The 18,090-nt window shown below is 41.5% G+C and overlaps 2 protein-coding genes and 1 long non-coding RNA gene across 3 annotated transcripts in view; 1 reads left to right on the plus strand and 2 right to left on the minus strand.

The window, feature by feature from the left end:
* The window catches only part of gpc4 (glypican 4), a 31,222-nt gene extending 25,251 nt beyond the window's left edge, over positions 1-5,971 (minus strand). The window contains exon 1 of the mRNA XM_023395945.2: positions 5,197-5,971. Coding sequence (XP_023251713.1) covers positions 5,197-5,353 — 157 coding nt within the window. The 5' untranslated portion in view covers positions 5,354-5,971. The remainder of the gene's footprint in view (positions 1-5,196) is intronic.
* LOC147817361 (uncharacterized) lies at positions 4,789-11,213 on the plus strand. Its single transcript, XR_015436459.1, has 3 exons — positions 4,789-5,155; positions 7,840-7,974; positions 10,914-11,213. It is a non-coding gene; the product is annotated as an uncharacterized LOC147817361 (long non-coding RNA).
* Positions 10,725-18,090, minus strand: part of gpc3 (glypican 3) — a 99,385-nt gene continuing 92,019 nt past the window's right edge. Inside the window, exon 8 of the mRNA XM_023395912.1 lies at positions 10,725-12,546. Coding sequence (XP_023251680.1) covers positions 12,371-12,546 — 176 coding nt within the window. The 3' untranslated portion in view covers positions 10,725-12,370. The remainder of the gene's footprint in view (positions 12,547-18,090) is intronic.

Here is an 18,090-nt window from a genome sequence, read left to right on the forward strand (position 1 = left end):
GGGTTCACAAGACCTCAACCTCATGATACCTAAACTCAATTATCCTGAAGGCTCGCCAAACAGTTACAGAGGACATGTCACATATACAGGGCGGAGAGCAACAAGAACTTTCACATTATCACTGCTTTTAACTCATCTCCATGGATACCACCGGGGAGGAGCAACTAAAACCAAATGCTCACAATGTAGTTATTGATTAGCCTTTAGTGGACAGTTTAGTGAATGACTATAACCTGCAGGATTTGAAACTCAACATCTATGATGATTCATAAAACTGCGCTGAACATTATGGAGGAGTTGAGAGGCCCTGCCCTCACACCCTCATGTAACCTGATGCAGACAAAACAAAAGCTGAGGTCAGATGAGATGATTCTATTTTACTATTTTAGATTCTGTGGATAAGACTGGCATATCAAAACACATCAAAACTTTCATTCTAATTTCAACATCTGTTTTCAAAAAGGTCAAAAAAGGCAAGTAAAAAGAAGCACTTGAAAGGTTACAAACCAAGAAGCTACAGATGTCTATCCCATCGCTCTAGAATGTTATCAGAGATTACTGTCCATGCTTTGGCTTTAATGCGGGATGCTTATTTAATCTCACCCCACACACATTTTCAAATTTCTCTCCAAGTCAATCACTGACATTAATCTTTGTGAACCTTATTCCTCTCAAGTTGATGTTGTTGACTTAAGAATGTTTTGTTTAAACTTAAAGCAACACAACTGCAACTCTCATGACTATTTATAATTTTATTTATATTTTTCTAAAAAAAAAATAATACAGCTTTTCACCACTGATTCAAGTCTGATGAATTTGCTACTACTATACTGTAATGGCTTTGAATGAGTCATGTATACAAAATCTAAATTTAATCCCAAGTGCCATTTTGATGCACTATGAGTAATACATTACCATCTTGAGTCAGATTTGAATGCATGAGTGAAATGCAACCATGGGTAACATAATTGCGTCTTCTGAAAGATATAACACACAGTTAATATTTTGGGACCTGAAAGTTAAATAGATATGTTTCTACATAAACTACACAGCCTTTTTAAAAAAACTAAAAAAAACTAAAAAAAACTAAAAGCTCTCAAAAACAAAATGTCAGTTCTTTGACCCTTCGCCATATATAATATGCCTTCTAGAAAGATTCTCTTACATAATGTGGCCTGTTTACAAAGATAGACCTCAACATCTAGACTTCATGTGACTCACTAATATCTATGAGCGATAGGAATAAGGAATACATCACTGTAAAATGAACTGGTAATGTGTGACTCACTACCAGCTGAAACATGAACTGATTTCTATCTGCGTGTTAGTAGTTGTTTTGGTGTAAAACTATCAAATAATAATCAGTTAGATGCTGGATTCCTGACCGCAGAGAGTACAAGTGAAAGATCACAAAAGTAATGCATCAATTATAAAGTCTTAACATTTCTGCAAGCTGCTTTGTCTTTTAAAGAGTATCATATCCTATATCAATTTTTTTAAATTATTAATTAGACACAAAGGGAAGCACTGAAGTAAATGATAAGACTTAGAGTGCTTCACATAAAACAAAGAGGGCTGTTTCAGTTTTATGGGATTGACCTTGACAGGCAAGTAAGACACTTGGCTGGTAGTTTATTAGTTAATTATTACAGGTGTTAAAATACCAGGCTACAGCCCTACAAAGTAGAGCCACTCAAATATTGGTCTTTGAGCTATAAAAGCTCCCGCTGACTGTGTGTGCCCCAGTTCCCCGCTCTTATCTTATCTGCTCAATGTCACTGCAATAACACAACCTGTTATTTCCTAAACCGTAATAATGCAGGGCATGCAGCCACCGGCTAAGGGGGAAAGAGCCCTCACAATGTGAGACTGCAGAATGTCTCGAGCTTACCGGGAAGCCAACACGCTGAGGTCATGCACGCTTCGAGTTTCAGTCATAATGCATTGAACTGATTATGAGCAAGGGATGTTCCTTGTGCTGAAGGGAGGGAAAACGACCCTCTTCTCTTTGATCTCTGCCATTGTCCCATACCTGAAGCATGACATCAAGCCTGACTGTCAGAGTAAACCAAAACAGATTTTGAGCTACAAAATGGGAAGCGCAGCATCCAGCCCTGCAATGAGTAGCCTTTGACATGGCAGATACCAATCTGGTCAGAGTTAACTGCCCTGCCCTCAGAGTGAGCTGGAAGAGCCAGCCCATGTTGCAACTGTGCAGCAGCGCTTAGCAGATACCACTTAATACTTATCACTATATCAAATATACTGTTAGGAAAAATAAACACTACCTACTATTAGCAGATAGCTTTAGACAGTAAAACCACCATTTACATTCTGTATGATTGCTTACATTATTTATCTGTCATCATTAAGACTGTGCGCATAATTTATTTGCCATTTAAGTGAGGTATTCAACCACATGCCCTCAACAAATCATCAGACAAAAAACTTGGAAACGAGGTCTTGAACTGCTTCCACGTGAGTGGTAAAAGATTGATACCATGGGATCAACAAGGAATTTACCAACTGAGCCTCCTGTTCCTCTGTACCACTTAATTCTGTCTATGCTCAGGCAATCAGGGTTTCCATTTCAGTTTTACTGCATTAAAACATCTTTATTGAATCTCAAGTCTGGCTTCAGCTGAGCCTGTCGGAAATTTGACTTGTAACAAACATTCTTATTTCCGTGCTGCCAACAATAACACAAGATGTTTGTGGTTATAAAAGGCAAGTTTTGAATCTCATGTCTCCAATAAGACTCATCTTCCACCAATCTGATTTACGCTGCATGTATCAATGGAGGTAAACTACTAAAAACTACTTCTGAGACCACTGGCAAAGATACTGTATAATTTTTAAAGTATGCCTCCTCTGCCACATACGTGTGCACACTTATGGTTAAAATAAAAATGGCACATTATATTAGGAATACTGGGCTTGGAAACTCTGATTTTATGTGGAGCAAAATTATTTTACTACATCTTCTGCATCATATATTGACTATTTCATGTGCAGATGTTATGTGTTAAAATTACCTTTTTCAATCAGCCGTTGCCTTGATTCTCAACTGTTGAAACTAAAATTGTGAGATACATATGCACGTAATTAATGGTCTAACCTTTGCACAACCTCACATCCAGTTCAATTTAAACACAGACTGTGTTATGGTTAGGAGAGAATTAATGTTTGGAGTTTGACCTGTTACAAAGTGTAGAAGTGAAGTTCTTACAAACATGACTGAAGTTCAATCAGACTGCACATCTGGAGCCATTTCTCCCCAGCGACATGAAACATTTGAAGAGTGAAGGGCTTTTGCATCTGCTTCTTGCTTTCTGGAGACCCCCAACACTCTTAAATGACAGTAGACCGTGTTGCTTTCTTTGCATCAATTATCTCAGTCTCTATCAATGACAAAGAGCTGCTCGTTGGGGTCGGCCCTGCCTAAGGCCCAGACGTACACCAGGAACCTATTGTAAGGAAAAGGCACGTGTGTATACAACACAAACCTGCACAATAAAACTGCCTTCATTCAGATCCCTCTTTCAAAATCCAGAGATGCAAGACAATTAAATCCTACCAATGCAGACATGTTGGGGTACTCTCAATGACATTTAGCATTACAAAGACATACAGACAGAAAACAAAAGGACCTATAGACTTGTGTGAAATGCAGGAAAAAATAAGTTCTGGCCTCTTTGACAGTTACGCCCAACTCGAATTCTAATGAGCTGTTGTGGCCTCAAGAGAAAAGGACAGTCTGAACATCCTCTTACTATGCAAAGTAAACTCATAAAAGGACATCAGTAAAAAAAAAAAGGACACATACAAATTGATCATCCTTGTCAGATGAAAATAACACTGTGAACACTTCATCAAAAAAGAAACAATTGAGGCCTGAAAATCTTAGTGCAAAAATACATGGACAAAGAGGGAAATTGCTTTTTTTTTTTTTTATCTGTGGTAAATGCCTGACAAATATTGAATCCAAAATGACTTAAAAAGGGGAAAACAAGACAGCAACATGACAGTAGCCATGCCTGGATGACCTACTTCTATAAAAACAAAGACGTCATTCTGAAGCCACTGCAAAACTGGACTGAATTTAGGGGTTTGAATACATGCGTGCATATTCATTTTAACCACCATAAAAATGAAAAGGAAATGAGAGAAGGGAGGGATTTAAAGTATGCAGGACACAGTGGAATTTCAAACCCCAACCCCCTTTTCCTGCTCCCCTCAAGCCTTCACTGTAAAAGCCCCCCTACATAAGTTTCCATTACTTGGGTTTAACTCATGATTAGCTGAATTGATTTGCCTTCTCACCTCTCTGCAGCTGTTGACAAAGCAGTTGCTATTTATTACCAAGCTGCCTTCGTTACACCCCGTCTTGCAGACAAAAGTAAGAGTATGTGTGTCTACACGGAAAATGTTAAAAATGCAAAATTATGAGCCTTGTCCACAATGCACAGCAATGTTTACTGAATCACTGCTGGCTTCCTGCACTTCACAGCCATAGGAGTCTCTACTAAGGAAGCCTGGAAATAAACACAGGCCTGCCTCCTTTCAGTGGGGAGCAGAGCTTATGTGTTGATTATACCACTTTATTGTTATGAATTACCTACAAGTATTTCCTAAATGAAGACTATATTTACCCACTGGAGTAGTGAATGGTTGCCAGACACACACTTGGTCTGATTAATTTATCCCCACTGCCTCTCTCCCCGTACTTAACATTGTATTTAACATATGAAAAAAACACCATGTCTGTACAATTCACCATGTTTCCATTTAGAAGTTGACTGGAGCACAAAATGTCAATTTAAAAAAATGACAGTTTAACGGTTTGTTGTAGGGTCTTCAATACCTTCTCAATGACCCCTAAACCTACCACACATGAGAAAAGTTTACCTTAAAAAACACGTGGAAAAAGGTAGTTATGACTCAGAAAAGCAGGTTGTATATTTGTAGTCTTGGAGCCAAGAGACAAAACCACGTGAACACATTTAACTGACTTTTACCAACGTCTCTTTTCATGCTAACTGCTAGCTTAAAACGTTTTCATTAGCCTTAGGACCACCGGGAGACCTCTCCAAGACCCATGGGGGGTCCTCAGCCCCGATTTTGAGAACCACAGCCCTGGACTACAGTATCAGAGGTAAATACAGACCATAAAGTCAAAATAGAAAAATATCTCACCGTTGACTCCTTTGTTGGGGACGTCGTTAACGTTGAAGCCTTTGGAGCTGTAAGCAGCACGAACTTCATTACAGTTTTTCAACTTTTGCTCCGCGGTCCCGGACACCGACAACATAACCAGCGTGCAAACTAAACACAGCACCAACAGCGTCTTCATTGTGTGGCAGTTAAAAAAACTACAAAGTTACCAGCACAAAAAACAAAAGAAAAAATAATATATAATCGCTCAGGTGTGCGTAAGCTAGGACAAACTTTCAGCGACTCCCACGCTGAGTTTCCTCATGGAGACGCGCTGATTTCTTCAGCTCAACAGATACTTCATTCACAGCAGCTCTGAGGCCACCTCTGAAACCTCCGAACAACTTCGAGAGAGGGAAAACACCGAAAAAAAACACTTAAGGCACGGTGCTAACGTCGTCCGTTTAAAAGCTTGGATATGTGTTGAGTCCCAGACTCAATCGAAAAAACAAAAAGAAGCAACATACAATTTTAAAACACGTAAAAACTTTTTTTTAACTGCAGGCAAGAATCTCAGATTCACACCACTGCTTGGCAGCTTCGACGACAGGATAAACCACGGGGGCAGAGTAGACGATAGAAAAGTTGCCGGGAAGGTGTTTTTCTCCTTTCTTCTTTTCTTTTCTTGCTTTCTTTCCAAACTTAAGGAGGTCGTGGTTTCTGTAGGACAGGACACCGGACTGTATGCTAGTCGTACTGGGATCCAGATGCGAGCAGAAAACCCTGGTGGACACCCAGGAATGAGTGCAAGTTCCGGGGACAAAGACCTGGAAAACAGAAACACCAGGGGTGGAGCATGGAGCAGGGACTTCAAACCCTGGATCTTTTTCTATAATGTCTAGACTACTGATAACCAGGCTTGAAAATCAGGACTGGAGCTGAAGGGTGGAGCTATACTGTGGCATAACATGAGGGCTTATTATTATTATTACTCCACATGACATATAGAAAAGAAACATCAAATAACCAAAAGTGCTCGAAATCACAAATCTCTTTTATTGAAGAACCCTACTTGACCTGGGGTGGGGGTGGGGGGTATATCTGTTTTACTGTTGGTGTAGAGATAATAGCAGAGTTTTTTTATAAATCCTTTGAAGTAAACAGACATCCCTCATGTTGCTCTCACCGTCTTAATGTAAAATAAGTGAATTTATTAGTGATGATAAAGGGACCCTTGCACCCCATGGACCATTACAGGTCCCTAAGCCCCATGGTTTGGTTTTATAACTGAATGTTGTCCATTGTGGGAAAAATGAAAATAAATGGCAAGTCTGTATGTTACATCATTATTTATTGCAAAAATAGTTTCCCACATTCTTTTGTTGCACGACAGCAATTTACATGAGAAGACATCACATGACACCGGAGACATTTCTTATCCAAATGTGTTATTTCTGTTCAGCCATTATAATCCAATGCATCTTGGTTTGTTTAAAAGCCTCGGATTAAAACCTGGCTAGTGTTACAGTAACCATGGAGTCAAAATTGCAGGCCTGTTCCTTACACAAACACAGGTCAGCCTGTGTCCTGTTAGCAGCGGGGCAGTGGTGTTTTTAATACGCAGCTGCCTGTCATATAGAGCGCCCAGTGTTGTAAACTACAGTAAACAGTCTGCTGGAAGTGTGGTGGAGCAATAAAAGTAGATAGAGATGACAAAAATGAATAGGAAATGTTTAAAACATTCTGATTATTGAATGCTATTGTGGTGTGCAGTTGAAATACTGCTCAAAAATCTTCCAACATTTTTATTGAACACATCATAGCTTGTGTAAAAACATCAGCATACGCCTTAGAGATAAACACTGAGATCCACAGAAAGACTGTATCAAGTCCCTTCATCACAAAACAAGCTGATGAACTCTGCATGAATTATTTCATCCTAAAAGTGTTTGTACTTGTGAGGATCTGCATATGTGTCCTGCATTTTTAGTGTATTTTGTTCCTCCATTTGGAAATACTTTACGTAAATATCATGTGTTCAACAGATACTTGCTGTAATATCCACCATATCCTAATCTGTCCTCAACTTGCTAACAATATCTCTGGTCCGCCTCAGTCATATTTCCTTTAAATTTGGTTCCAGGGTTTTCTTTTTCTATTCTCAGGCACAGTTTGTTTTATCTGCTGTCATGTTGCTGTCTGCCTCTGACCCTTGCCCTTGTTGCAGCCTTTTGCTTCTTGCAACACTGGGGAAAAAAATCAATTTAAGTTCAGTGTTCACTGATAAGACAAATCGGTTAAATCAATGAAATGTAAAAAGGCTTTCAAATCACAGTAAACACTCACATTGCAGCTGTTTTCCCCTCTTTAACCACCAATTTACACTTTATAATTCATCAAAAAGAGATTAGACATCTTTTCTGATTAAGTCTTAAATATAGCACATTGAATTTTGCACAAATAGTTGCATTCAGGATACAAATCCCTTAATTTAAAAAAAAAAAAAGGTATAATAAGACTTTTTACCCCCTGTGTTTAAACATGCCTGGACTTGTGGGGTGCTTCTGTGTGTGTGTGTGTGTGCTTGTGCAAGTCCATTGGTTTGGGGGGCTTGGGAGGTGGTGGTGGTCGGGGGGTTAGCACTCAGCAAAATGACATTCCTCCTTTTGTGTCCACATTCCTCAGGCGGCTCCATTCATTCTGTGTGACTGCGGCTGCTGCAGGGGAAGCCAGGGTTTGCTGAGGAGCAGGAGGAGGATGCTGGAGCTGTGTGCATGGGAGAGCGTGGGCCCGGCGCTGCTCTCAATAGGCCAACAAAAGGTAAGAAAATGGTCCAGTGCCATGGTAATTAGACATGAATGAGCTTTGAACGACGTGACATGTCTCAGGCTTTTCTCTCCGGCAGAGGAATTTCAACATCCAGCTTGGTAAAAATTGGACTGGACTGTGGAGCCCATACACACTTAAGCACCTGAATTATATTGTTATTTTAATTTATATGCACTGTTTGATGACCCCTCAGGCTTGTAAAGGTACCCAAGCCCAAACATCTTTGTGTGACCATGAAATAGTGCTGAGATACATATTCATAGGGAGTCAATCACTCAGGCAGAAAATGCAACAATTCCTGATAGTCAGCTATTCTCACTGTTCCTGCTGACTAACATCAAATTGACCTTTCACTCCCATAATGCGTGCTGTTTCAACATTGCCCCAATATTACCCTAAGAAAACACGTGAACTCTGCATTTCAATAGGCCTGTTTGCCCTTTCTCTAGCTTCGCATTAGCATTCAGAGTATTACCCCCCCACCACCACCACCCCCACCCCCCCATCCTGGGTTAGCTGCTGCTCTCTCTGCAGCCAGCGTTTGCTCATCTCCTAATAATCAGCCTCTCTTTTCCATCTTAAAAGCTGCAATCCAGTTCAGGAGAGAAAAGCACAGCTGGATAACAATGGAGTTTTTATCTGGATCTGGGGAGCAGAGGGTGCGTGGGTGTGAAAAGTTACAGCAGAGCGCTGGGACACAGAAACAGGATTTTTGAAGTGTGTTTGCAGTGACAGGCGTGTTATGTGAGGACCTGTGAGTGATTGGCCTTGTTAAGAAAGTAGACAGGCTTTAAAAATGGAGACAAAACACAAACAATTAGGACTAATGAACCTTGTTTCATTGTTGGTCTGGGGATGAGTGTCTGTTACCTGGTTAAGGTGACTCTGGGGGTAAAACTAATGGAGTTCAATTTGGGGAAACCCCACAGTGAGGGGCAGAGAGGTTCATCATCTGCTAGGAGTGAGAAATATGGATCCAGAGAAAAACACACATGCTGCTTTGAGGATTCTGAGAACTATGAGCACAGTCCAGAAACACATAAATTATAAGATTCATGAAAGGCTTTGAAGTGGATCAGAGGGTGAGGAGCACATGAAGTAGCATATATATACTTGCAACATTGTGTGTCCTATTCGTAACCTCCGTGGTAAACCATTCATTTTCTCTGTTATTTTTCCTTGCTCTTAAAGGACAACTCCACCCTGAATACCTGAATATTCGACATCCAAGGTGCTCCTGAAATTATTTTATCTCCCATTTCTGTTCTTGTTTTACCCAGTTTTCTTTGGCCTACCTTGCTCGCTCCTACCTCAAAACATTTCCCAGAATGACGCCGGACAACCCCAGAGAACGTGTGGCATGAGAGAGCCAAAGCTAGCTTTTAAAAGCATCAGTCAAACAATGTATTTTCTCATTCCATCAATATTGTAGTGTTAAACTAGCCCGATAATTGCACTAAATTGTAGTTTCATTTCACCTAAGTCATTTAGCTTGACCCTGCGTTCATATTAGCTGATTTCTTGTTGACTTATCCTTCAGCTGTGATTAACTCTACTATACTGAGGCTCCACCCTCTGATCGCTCCCCCGCAGACTCTGGCTCAAAATTACATCACTAGCACAAGATGGCAGCGCTCATAAAGCTTCATTTTTCCGCGACAACCATCTTTGTATACAGTCATTGATTTCTACTTGAAAAGGAGTTTAACTCTGACCTTTTAATGTACTAATTGTTGTTTGATCTTGCTTAAAACATTGGTGTTAAAATTTTGCTCTCCTGTATCAAGGAATTTGTACAAGAGACACCAGAGAAAAAACTAAAAGAGAAAACTATAGGACAAGAGATTAAGAAGTGAAGCCTAGTGATGCAAAATCTAAGCAGGAAGTGGCACAGGACCTGGCCTTTACCAATTACTACAACTGTGGATTATATGCAAGAGCAGAGAGAAGCAGAGAAAGCATAAAAGAGAGTTTTTCTATTGGAGAAAAAGCAAAAGTCATGCCCCTTACCCAAAGCATGCTGCATTTCAATCTGGTCTACTGTGGCTGCTGTTCGTAAACAAACTGGCATGTATTGTGTTTACAATGGAATCACTCCCTGTCTGCTGAAAGCTTTGCAGGGGAGAAGTATTTGGTCTTTTGATTGTGAGGAACTGACACCAAAACCTGACGTGCTATGATGAGTCAGATCAGAAGCCTGCACTGGTCCTGTTTTGTTACAGCAATAATCAAAGTCTGACAACAGTTGGGGGCTGGGGGTGGGGGTGGGGTTGTTTGCTACTGTTGAAAGGCAACTGTCAGTCAAATCTGATGAAACACACCCACATAGTCCTGATGAAACAGATCAACTTTTTAGTGTTAAACTCTTCATAAATAATAGGTAAGGACGTTTTTTCCAAACTTTAGTCTTGGATGCTGCTTGTTTAGTCACACAAATTTCATGTTAAAGACTTGAGATTGTATAGTTTCAGGGGCTTTAATGTGGGGTTGCGCTTTAAATTTGATGTGAGATTTGCGAGATGGGGTTACAGCTCGGATCTTTCCTGCAGGATGCAGTTGATATAAGTCAAAGATATGTTTGAAATGTTATGACTTGGTTAAATACACACTCGACTAATAAACCAAAGACTCGATCTCATGGGAAAAACACTGAATAAAAAATAAACTCATGTCTTTCAAAACAATTAAAACAACCAACTCTAATTTTGTTAATATCCACACATATAGACACATCACCACAGAACAGTAAAACATGTTTAGTTTATTTTACACTATACCTTCTCCATCAACATTCAACTTCATCTCACATGCTGCTTTGTTTGTATCGACCTCCATTCCTGGCTCTGCCATCGGCCTGGATGACAGGTCACAACAGACCTCTCTCTAACTAATAACATTAATTAGGGCTGCATTCTGTTTATGTGTTCCAGTGTCAGGACCCCGGTGCTCTGCATGCTGGACCACGGACATGACTTGCTGGCACACATACATGGAACAGAGCCATTGTTACTGTTATTAGTTACGGCTGTGCTTCACCTGATATGACAAGTCAAATAGTCTGGAGTGAGTACAGTCAACACTCACAGCTGTGAAGTCAGCTGGGTGGCAGCAGGAGACACATTTCCAGCTTTTAATTAGTGTCTTTCCACACATCCATCACATGTCCCCCATTCTCAACAACAAGGGAGCTGGAATCCAGTTTTCACCACATTTCCTTTTTTTTTTTTTTTTTAAATCAAACAAAATTAAACAAACAATTAAAAAAATCTGACTTCTGGTTTAAATAAAACTTCCAAGGACAAATAATTCAATACAAAGGTAAGAATTTTAGAATGTATGAGCCCAGTGCAATCCAACATAAATAAATTAATTTACACATATTTTTTACACATATTTATATTTCACATTACTCCTCGCTTTACCCCCAGTGCTAAAGAATAAGCTAGAAATGCAGCAATGCTTCACAGTCTAGCCAATAATTCAGTCCACAAACCACATTTCTTGTGAAATATGTCAATATTGTAAATCAACATATTTTTGTAAACATGGCACCAACACAGAGACACATACATCTGTACAATTATCAGGCTGATTTTGAGACTCTGTTGATAGCCCTTGAGTCTTTGATTGATCATAGGGCTGTTACTGTTTAGAAAATCATCAGCGTTACGTAATAAAGCAAACACTGACGGCTGAGGGGATCAGTCTGGAATAACATAGCTATCACTAGGACACAAACAATGAGAGAGGAAGAAGGGGATTTAAGTGGCAACAGAGCATTTGAAGGTACAGTGCATCTTTAAATGTAGGTTTCACCTCAGCCTTCTGGTATAAGATGTTCACTAAACCAGCAACCAGCTGAGGTCTGTTCCTGACAGGAGATCATTCACTGCCGTGGAAGAAGCCTTCCTCTTCCTCCAGCTTGTTCCTGCAGGGCAGTAACTTGTTGCAGACTGGTGTGGAAACATTTTAAAAGGGTCATTTGTGTGTCTGTTTTCCAAGTGGCTCCTCACTTGTAAGGCTATGACAAAGCTGACTAAAGATGGGGATCAGTATGAGAGCAAAGTGGAGGTGAGGCAGGAGCACAAAAGTTGTAACAACCATAGTGGGAGTAGACCAGAGGGCAGGTTTCTTATTTACACAATGGGTTTATCTGGTGTGCTTTAATAGGTTTGTTGAGAACATCCAGTGGTTTTTAATAAAACAAAACAAGTTCTTTTTGAGACAGATAATGAGAAATGTAGCATTTTCTGTTGCTCATGCTTCCTTTGATGACCCACTGCACTTTACATCAGGAACCAGAACTTTACAAAAGTTTTTTCCACAGAGTTTGTATTGAATCCTAAGGTAAAGAGGTGATGGGAGAGTGAGAGCGTGAGTTCACTGGTCAGTGGTGACAAATCAGGATCAGAGCAAGCGTCATAGGGAGCGTCGGGACCAGATAGTTCCTCCAGAGTGGAGCCGCAGGTGAGGAGACGCCTCCGATACCGGCTGTAGCCAACCGAGGGGTCAGCAGCTGCTCCTGGAAGGTGAAGTCGTCCATTGCCAGGTTATCAGCAAGGTCTGAGAGGAAGACGGAGACAGAGATGGAGACGGAGGAGATGGACAGGAGATAGTGGGAGGAGGCAAAGAATGAAAAATATGAGAGAAGCAGGAAGAAGGATGGAGACAATTAGAACAAACACTGTCGCAAAAGCTGAAAAACACGTGTGGTATGTCTGTCCTCCTTTTGCATGATGTCTTACACAGCTGTAAAAACAATGTTACATCGGGTGAACGAGAAATCCAAGCTCAACATGTAACCAGATGTCGCATGTTATTGTTGCAGACACATGCTAAACCACACACACATATATTTAAACTGAGTGTTGAAATGTCTATTTAAGTGGTGAGATGCTGAAAGCACAAAAATAAAAATAAAAACCACAGAAACTGTGTGAGGTCATGTCTCAAAATCTGTAACAACCAAAATGTCTGATCAATGTATGTCATCTGTCTTCAGAATATAACTTCATTGTTTAAAAAAAAAAAAAAGAGGGAAAGTTGTTTTAGTTTTACAGATCACTGGCTTTGTTTTAGGCATGGGGGTGGGGGTGGATTTGTCGTCTTTTGCCTGGAGAGACTACATACAAAATATGACCAGCTAACTTATCTTTGCCCCGAGGACGAGCATGTGAAGTTGTATACCATTGTGCATCTTTAAGGAATACTTAGACGTTTTAATAAACTGTATTCTTACTGAAAGGGTTAGACAAGCGGATATAACTATACCACTCTTGTGCCTGTACTTTAATCACGGAGCTTTAGCCAGTTAGCTTAGCTTAGCATAAAGACTGGAAGCAGTGGGAAATAGTCTAGCTCCCTCCAGGGTTCAAAAACACACCCACCAGCACCTTTGAAGTAAATTAACACGTTTTAGCTTGTTTCTTTCATTGGTCTGCTAAAGTAATATAAAAATATCAAGATGTTGGTTTATAGGACGTTATGTGCTGCAACTAATGCTTGGTGAACATCACAGAAATTGTTGATGTTTTACATTTTGGTTTGTGTATGGATTCAACAAATGACATATAATGAGCTCATTTGTGAGATTATTAGGTGATGGTGGGCATATTTTAGAACTTTTGACAGAGTTAGGCTAGCATGTTTCTCTCATGCTAAGCTAGACTAATTAGCTTCCAGACACAAGAGTGGTATCAATGTTCTCATATAACATATAAGGAAAGAAAATGAAAAACTGTTTTTCCAAAATATTGAACTACTCCGGTTGTAATAAACCCTTTCTTCTTTGTTCTTCTAAAGGTGATTTTTTTTTTTTATCTTGAAGAGAAACTTAGTATAGTACTGTACTGCATGTGAAACTGATTAAGTACTTGGCCTCTGTATTTCTTCAAGTTTACATAAAACGAGCTAGCTTCTTGGACTTTATACACGTAAAAGCGAAATGAATCCACATGAATCAGTAGACAAATGGATGAAATTCAAACGTTGTATTTATGTAGAAAATAAAACTAAACTCGTAGCTTTCTGAGTACAAAAAATATCCCTTGTATCTGATAAAAGGGTTAAACCTCTGAGTCTAGACTGTCGAGTGAATCTAACGCTCACACATGACTAAAATTCTCTTACCATACGCAGAGACGCGTCCTGCGGCAGCACTGTCAGGAGACATTAATTCAATCCCTCCCACATGCAGCTATATTTACTTGTTGATAACACTTGTTTTCACTGTGTCGTTAATCATACACGGAATTGCGTGTCTGCGGTGAGGTTCTCAGGCACTTTGTGAAAATAGTCAAATGACTTCAGGGACGGTGTGGAGCGAATTACATCGGTGTGGGCTTTTGCTTTGTATATCACTGATGATACTGTCCACTGCCACCAGGCTATCACCCTTAACTTTCACCTCTCCCTCCCCACAACTACTGTATAGGTGCCCTCAAGCAAGGCACTTAACTCATTTGTTCCAATGGGGCTGTTCAGTTAGCAGTAGACTGTGGTTAGCCTGGGAAACTCCCAGGTGTCTGTGTGTTTTATTGTATGGATATGAGGCAGAGGTTTTGTTGAATAAGGGCCCAGAAAGCCATAGTTGGATAAATGAAAGTTTTGAAAAACGAACAGCTCTTTAGTTTTCCATGTGAATTCTGCTTTACTCCTGCTTCTCCATCTGCTCTGTTCGCTGCAGTGATTTCATGGTCACCTGCTGCTCTGCTCTTACTTACTTGTCTCACTGCTCTGCATCCACAGCTGTTCTCCTACTGACGCTGAGCAGAGCTATTCCTCCATGTGTGTGTGTGTGTGTGTGTGTGTGTGTGTGTGTGTGTGTGTGTGTGTCATATTCTGTGCTGCTTTGTCTGACACAAAGCTGTGAGGGAGACTGAAATAAGAAGGCTGAGTTATGAGGGAGGGCAGGAGGATATCAGTAATAAAGCAGCTCTGTGGTTAGGAACGCCAACTATGAGCTGAGCTGTCCCCTGTCAGGCCAGATGCAGAACACCTCTCCAGACGCACACACATGAACACACACTGGTGCATTTCTGACATACTTCTCTTTCACATCGTCTCGGGGGCTGTACACATGTACACTTACTTTCTCTCTCGCACACACGCACACGCACACGCACACGCACACACACACTGTCACATCTGGGCTCCTAAAATAACATTTAGCTCCAAATTCAATTAGCTGTCTCGTCTGATCTGTGTACTGTCCTCCCTAGTGGGAGTGATCCAGTGGGAGGAAGTGGCTGATCTGAGCCACTTTGTGATCAGAGGGAGCAGCCAGGGGTCCAACTAGCGGTTCGGCCTGGTCTCCTTGAGTAAAAACACAGAGAACGGTGCCCACAGCTGCCAGGCACCATGTTAAACAGAGGAAGGAGGCAAATAAATAAACCTCCAAAGCCCCAAACTGCATCTCCTACGAATTTCTTTGCAGTTACGACATCGTTTGAACGGCGGCCAGGGGACAATTAACTTTTTTCTCCTCCTGTGTCCTCTGACATGGCAGTGGGCTGACATTCTTTGGGGCTCTGAAAGAACGATTTGTCACTGTCGACAGCAGCGCACTGTACTGCTGAGCCAATTAAGCTCAAGGTGCAATTCGATACAGCTTTTATATACACTGTGGATAAGAGGGAGGGCGGGGGGCATGCACGTCTGCATTTGTGTGTTTGTGTGCAGATGATTGAGAGGGGTGTGTGCGCGCCCGTCCCTGTGTGTGTTTGTGAAAAAGCGAGAGACAAAGTGGGAGAGCATTGTGTTGGTGTGCTTTACAGCAGCAATAATGTGAGTGAAAAAAAGTCTCAGGCTGTGAAAAAATCCCTCAAACCAGGGGGAAAAAAGGGTCTTTCTTGCTAGTTTAAACACTTTGACATGAGCAGCACCACAGAGGGGCCTTGTTCTGCAGGCTTTAAAAACAACCCAATGGGGACTGAACACTATGCAAACTTAGATCCCCTACACTCCCACTCAGGGCTGGGACTAATAATATCCTGGTATAATTAGTGATGAACACCTGTGCCTGTGTGTGTGTAGGAAAGTACAGACAGAGTGAGAGTGAAAGAGAGGAAAACACAGACAGAAGTAATCCAGATTCAGCTTCTTTTTCTTTTTCCTTTTCCTTTAGGGGCCTTTTTACGGGGAGGGCCAGGACAGTGGACAGGCAGGGACAATTAGGCAAATAGATGGATAACTCCTGGCTATAAATAGAGCCACAATCCCGACTGTGATTAATGTGACCAATGTGGGCCCTTGTGGCTTTCAGCGGAGCCGAGCCCTCCTCCTGCTCATCCATTCAAACCTTCCATTTTGAGACTATCACTCCTCAGAGGACACCACCTTGCTAACATACCCCTGCTAGCTTTATCGTGGCCTTATGAGCTCGAGTTACGACCCAGGGGAGAGGTCAACAGTCCACCCATTGATTGGTTACACAGAGGGCTCTGGACTAAGAGTGAGCAGGCAGGGCGGTCACATGCAAGTCAACAGCCGGGGACGGATTCATGCTTTAACTTTATGTTCTCTGTGGCAACGAGTCCTCGGGAGAACAGACAAATGAATCCAGACAAGTTTTCAGGGGGAGCGGATGTTTGTTTCGGTCCCCCTTACAGGTTTAACAGTGGCTGGAGTATGTGTGCATGTATATGTATATATGTGTGTGTGTGTGTGTGTGTGTGTGTGTGTGTGTGTGTGTGTGTCTGAGCAGAGGAGAACAGGGAAAGAGGGAGGGGAGGGGGGAGAGTCTAGAGTTCTGTTTTCAGCAGTGCTCGGTGCCTGAGGCTTGTCGTTTACAGCTGGCAGTTGTCACAACAAGCAAACTATGCAGAAAAATTGCAACAGTAAGTGAAAAGCCACATTTTCCAGCACACCACAACTACAGGTGATGATTACATGATACAGAAAATCACAGGAAACAGTTCATTTGTTCTGTCGTGCATTTTCAGTAAACATTTCTTAAACGCAGCTGAACTGCTTTTAGGAGAAGGTGCACATCAGTAGCCAGTCGACACATTATTATAACCCCTCTGGCGAGTGTGTACCTTCATGGTCCAGTACAGTTTATTCAGTACATGTGTGCTATGCACAAAGGTCTTTTTTTGGTCAAATAAGTATGTGGAATGTTAAGTCTCCAAACACAGGTGCTCCTTATGAAACAGGAGAGATGGTTTAGATTGCTGCTACATTGGCAGACGATGTGTGCACATAACACACTTAAGCTGGTCAAATTTGATCTAGGTTTTCAAGATTCAACAGCTTAAAAGATATTATGGTTTCCGAGGTAAAGCAAATATTTTATCACTCATCTCATCTCCACAGAGCAAACTATTCACCTGAATATTAAACTCAGCAAATTCAGAAATTATCGAGCGGGAGTGTGCATGTGTGTGTGTGCAATCCTGTGTCAGGAGCCGCCCTTACAGCTGCAAAGAAGACAATGGTTCTGTAAAAACATGATAGGAGCTGCTGGATTGATTGGGTCTTATCTTGTAGAGGGTAACAGATAAGAAGCTGGATTGTGATTATTGGCTTGTTGGTCACATTCTGTAACTTTTGTGACTTGGCCCGGGACATTGCTGATTGAGAGCTGTGGAAGGAACTGAGCGAGCAGTGCGGGATGCTTCTGTCCATGGGCTGGCGGGAATGTGACCGTCTGCCTCCACACCCACAGGCTGACCACAGGGGCGCTCGGAGAGGCTGGGAATGTCGGGCCAAGACAAACGGGACGCCCAGAGGAGGCCCTGCCCCGGGCCTTAGCAACAGCACCGCTCTCTGAGCTGCTCTGGCCTCCCAACCTCCACAACACTCACTGTTATTCTAGGCTGAGGGACCCTCCCACACAGAGGGCAAGAGAGTAAGACAGAGAGACGTGATGCCAGAGAGAGCTGAGGACATAAACAGAGTTAATGGAGTTCTGTACAGTTTAAAAGGAAAGGTACAGAAGTGATTAAAGGGGGGTTAGGAGACAAAATGAAGGTTAGAAAAACAGAAAACAGAACAAGAACACTGATGAATAAAAACAACAGAGAGAGAGAGACAGCTGGAAAACTAAAGTCTGAACTGGGTCATGAATATGTGGGTCTGCTCCGATAAGAAAGGAATACACCCAGC

Source organism: Seriola lalandi, unplaced genomic scaffold (genome assembly GCF_002814215.2).
Source record: "Seriola lalandi dorsalis isolate HSWRI2012SDOR001 ecotype SW California unplaced genomic scaffold, Sedor1 jcf7180002054971, whole genome shotgun sequence".
In the NCBI taxonomy this organism is placed as follows: Eukaryota; Metazoa; Chordata; class Actinopteri; order Carangiformes; family Carangidae; genus Seriola; species Seriola lalandi.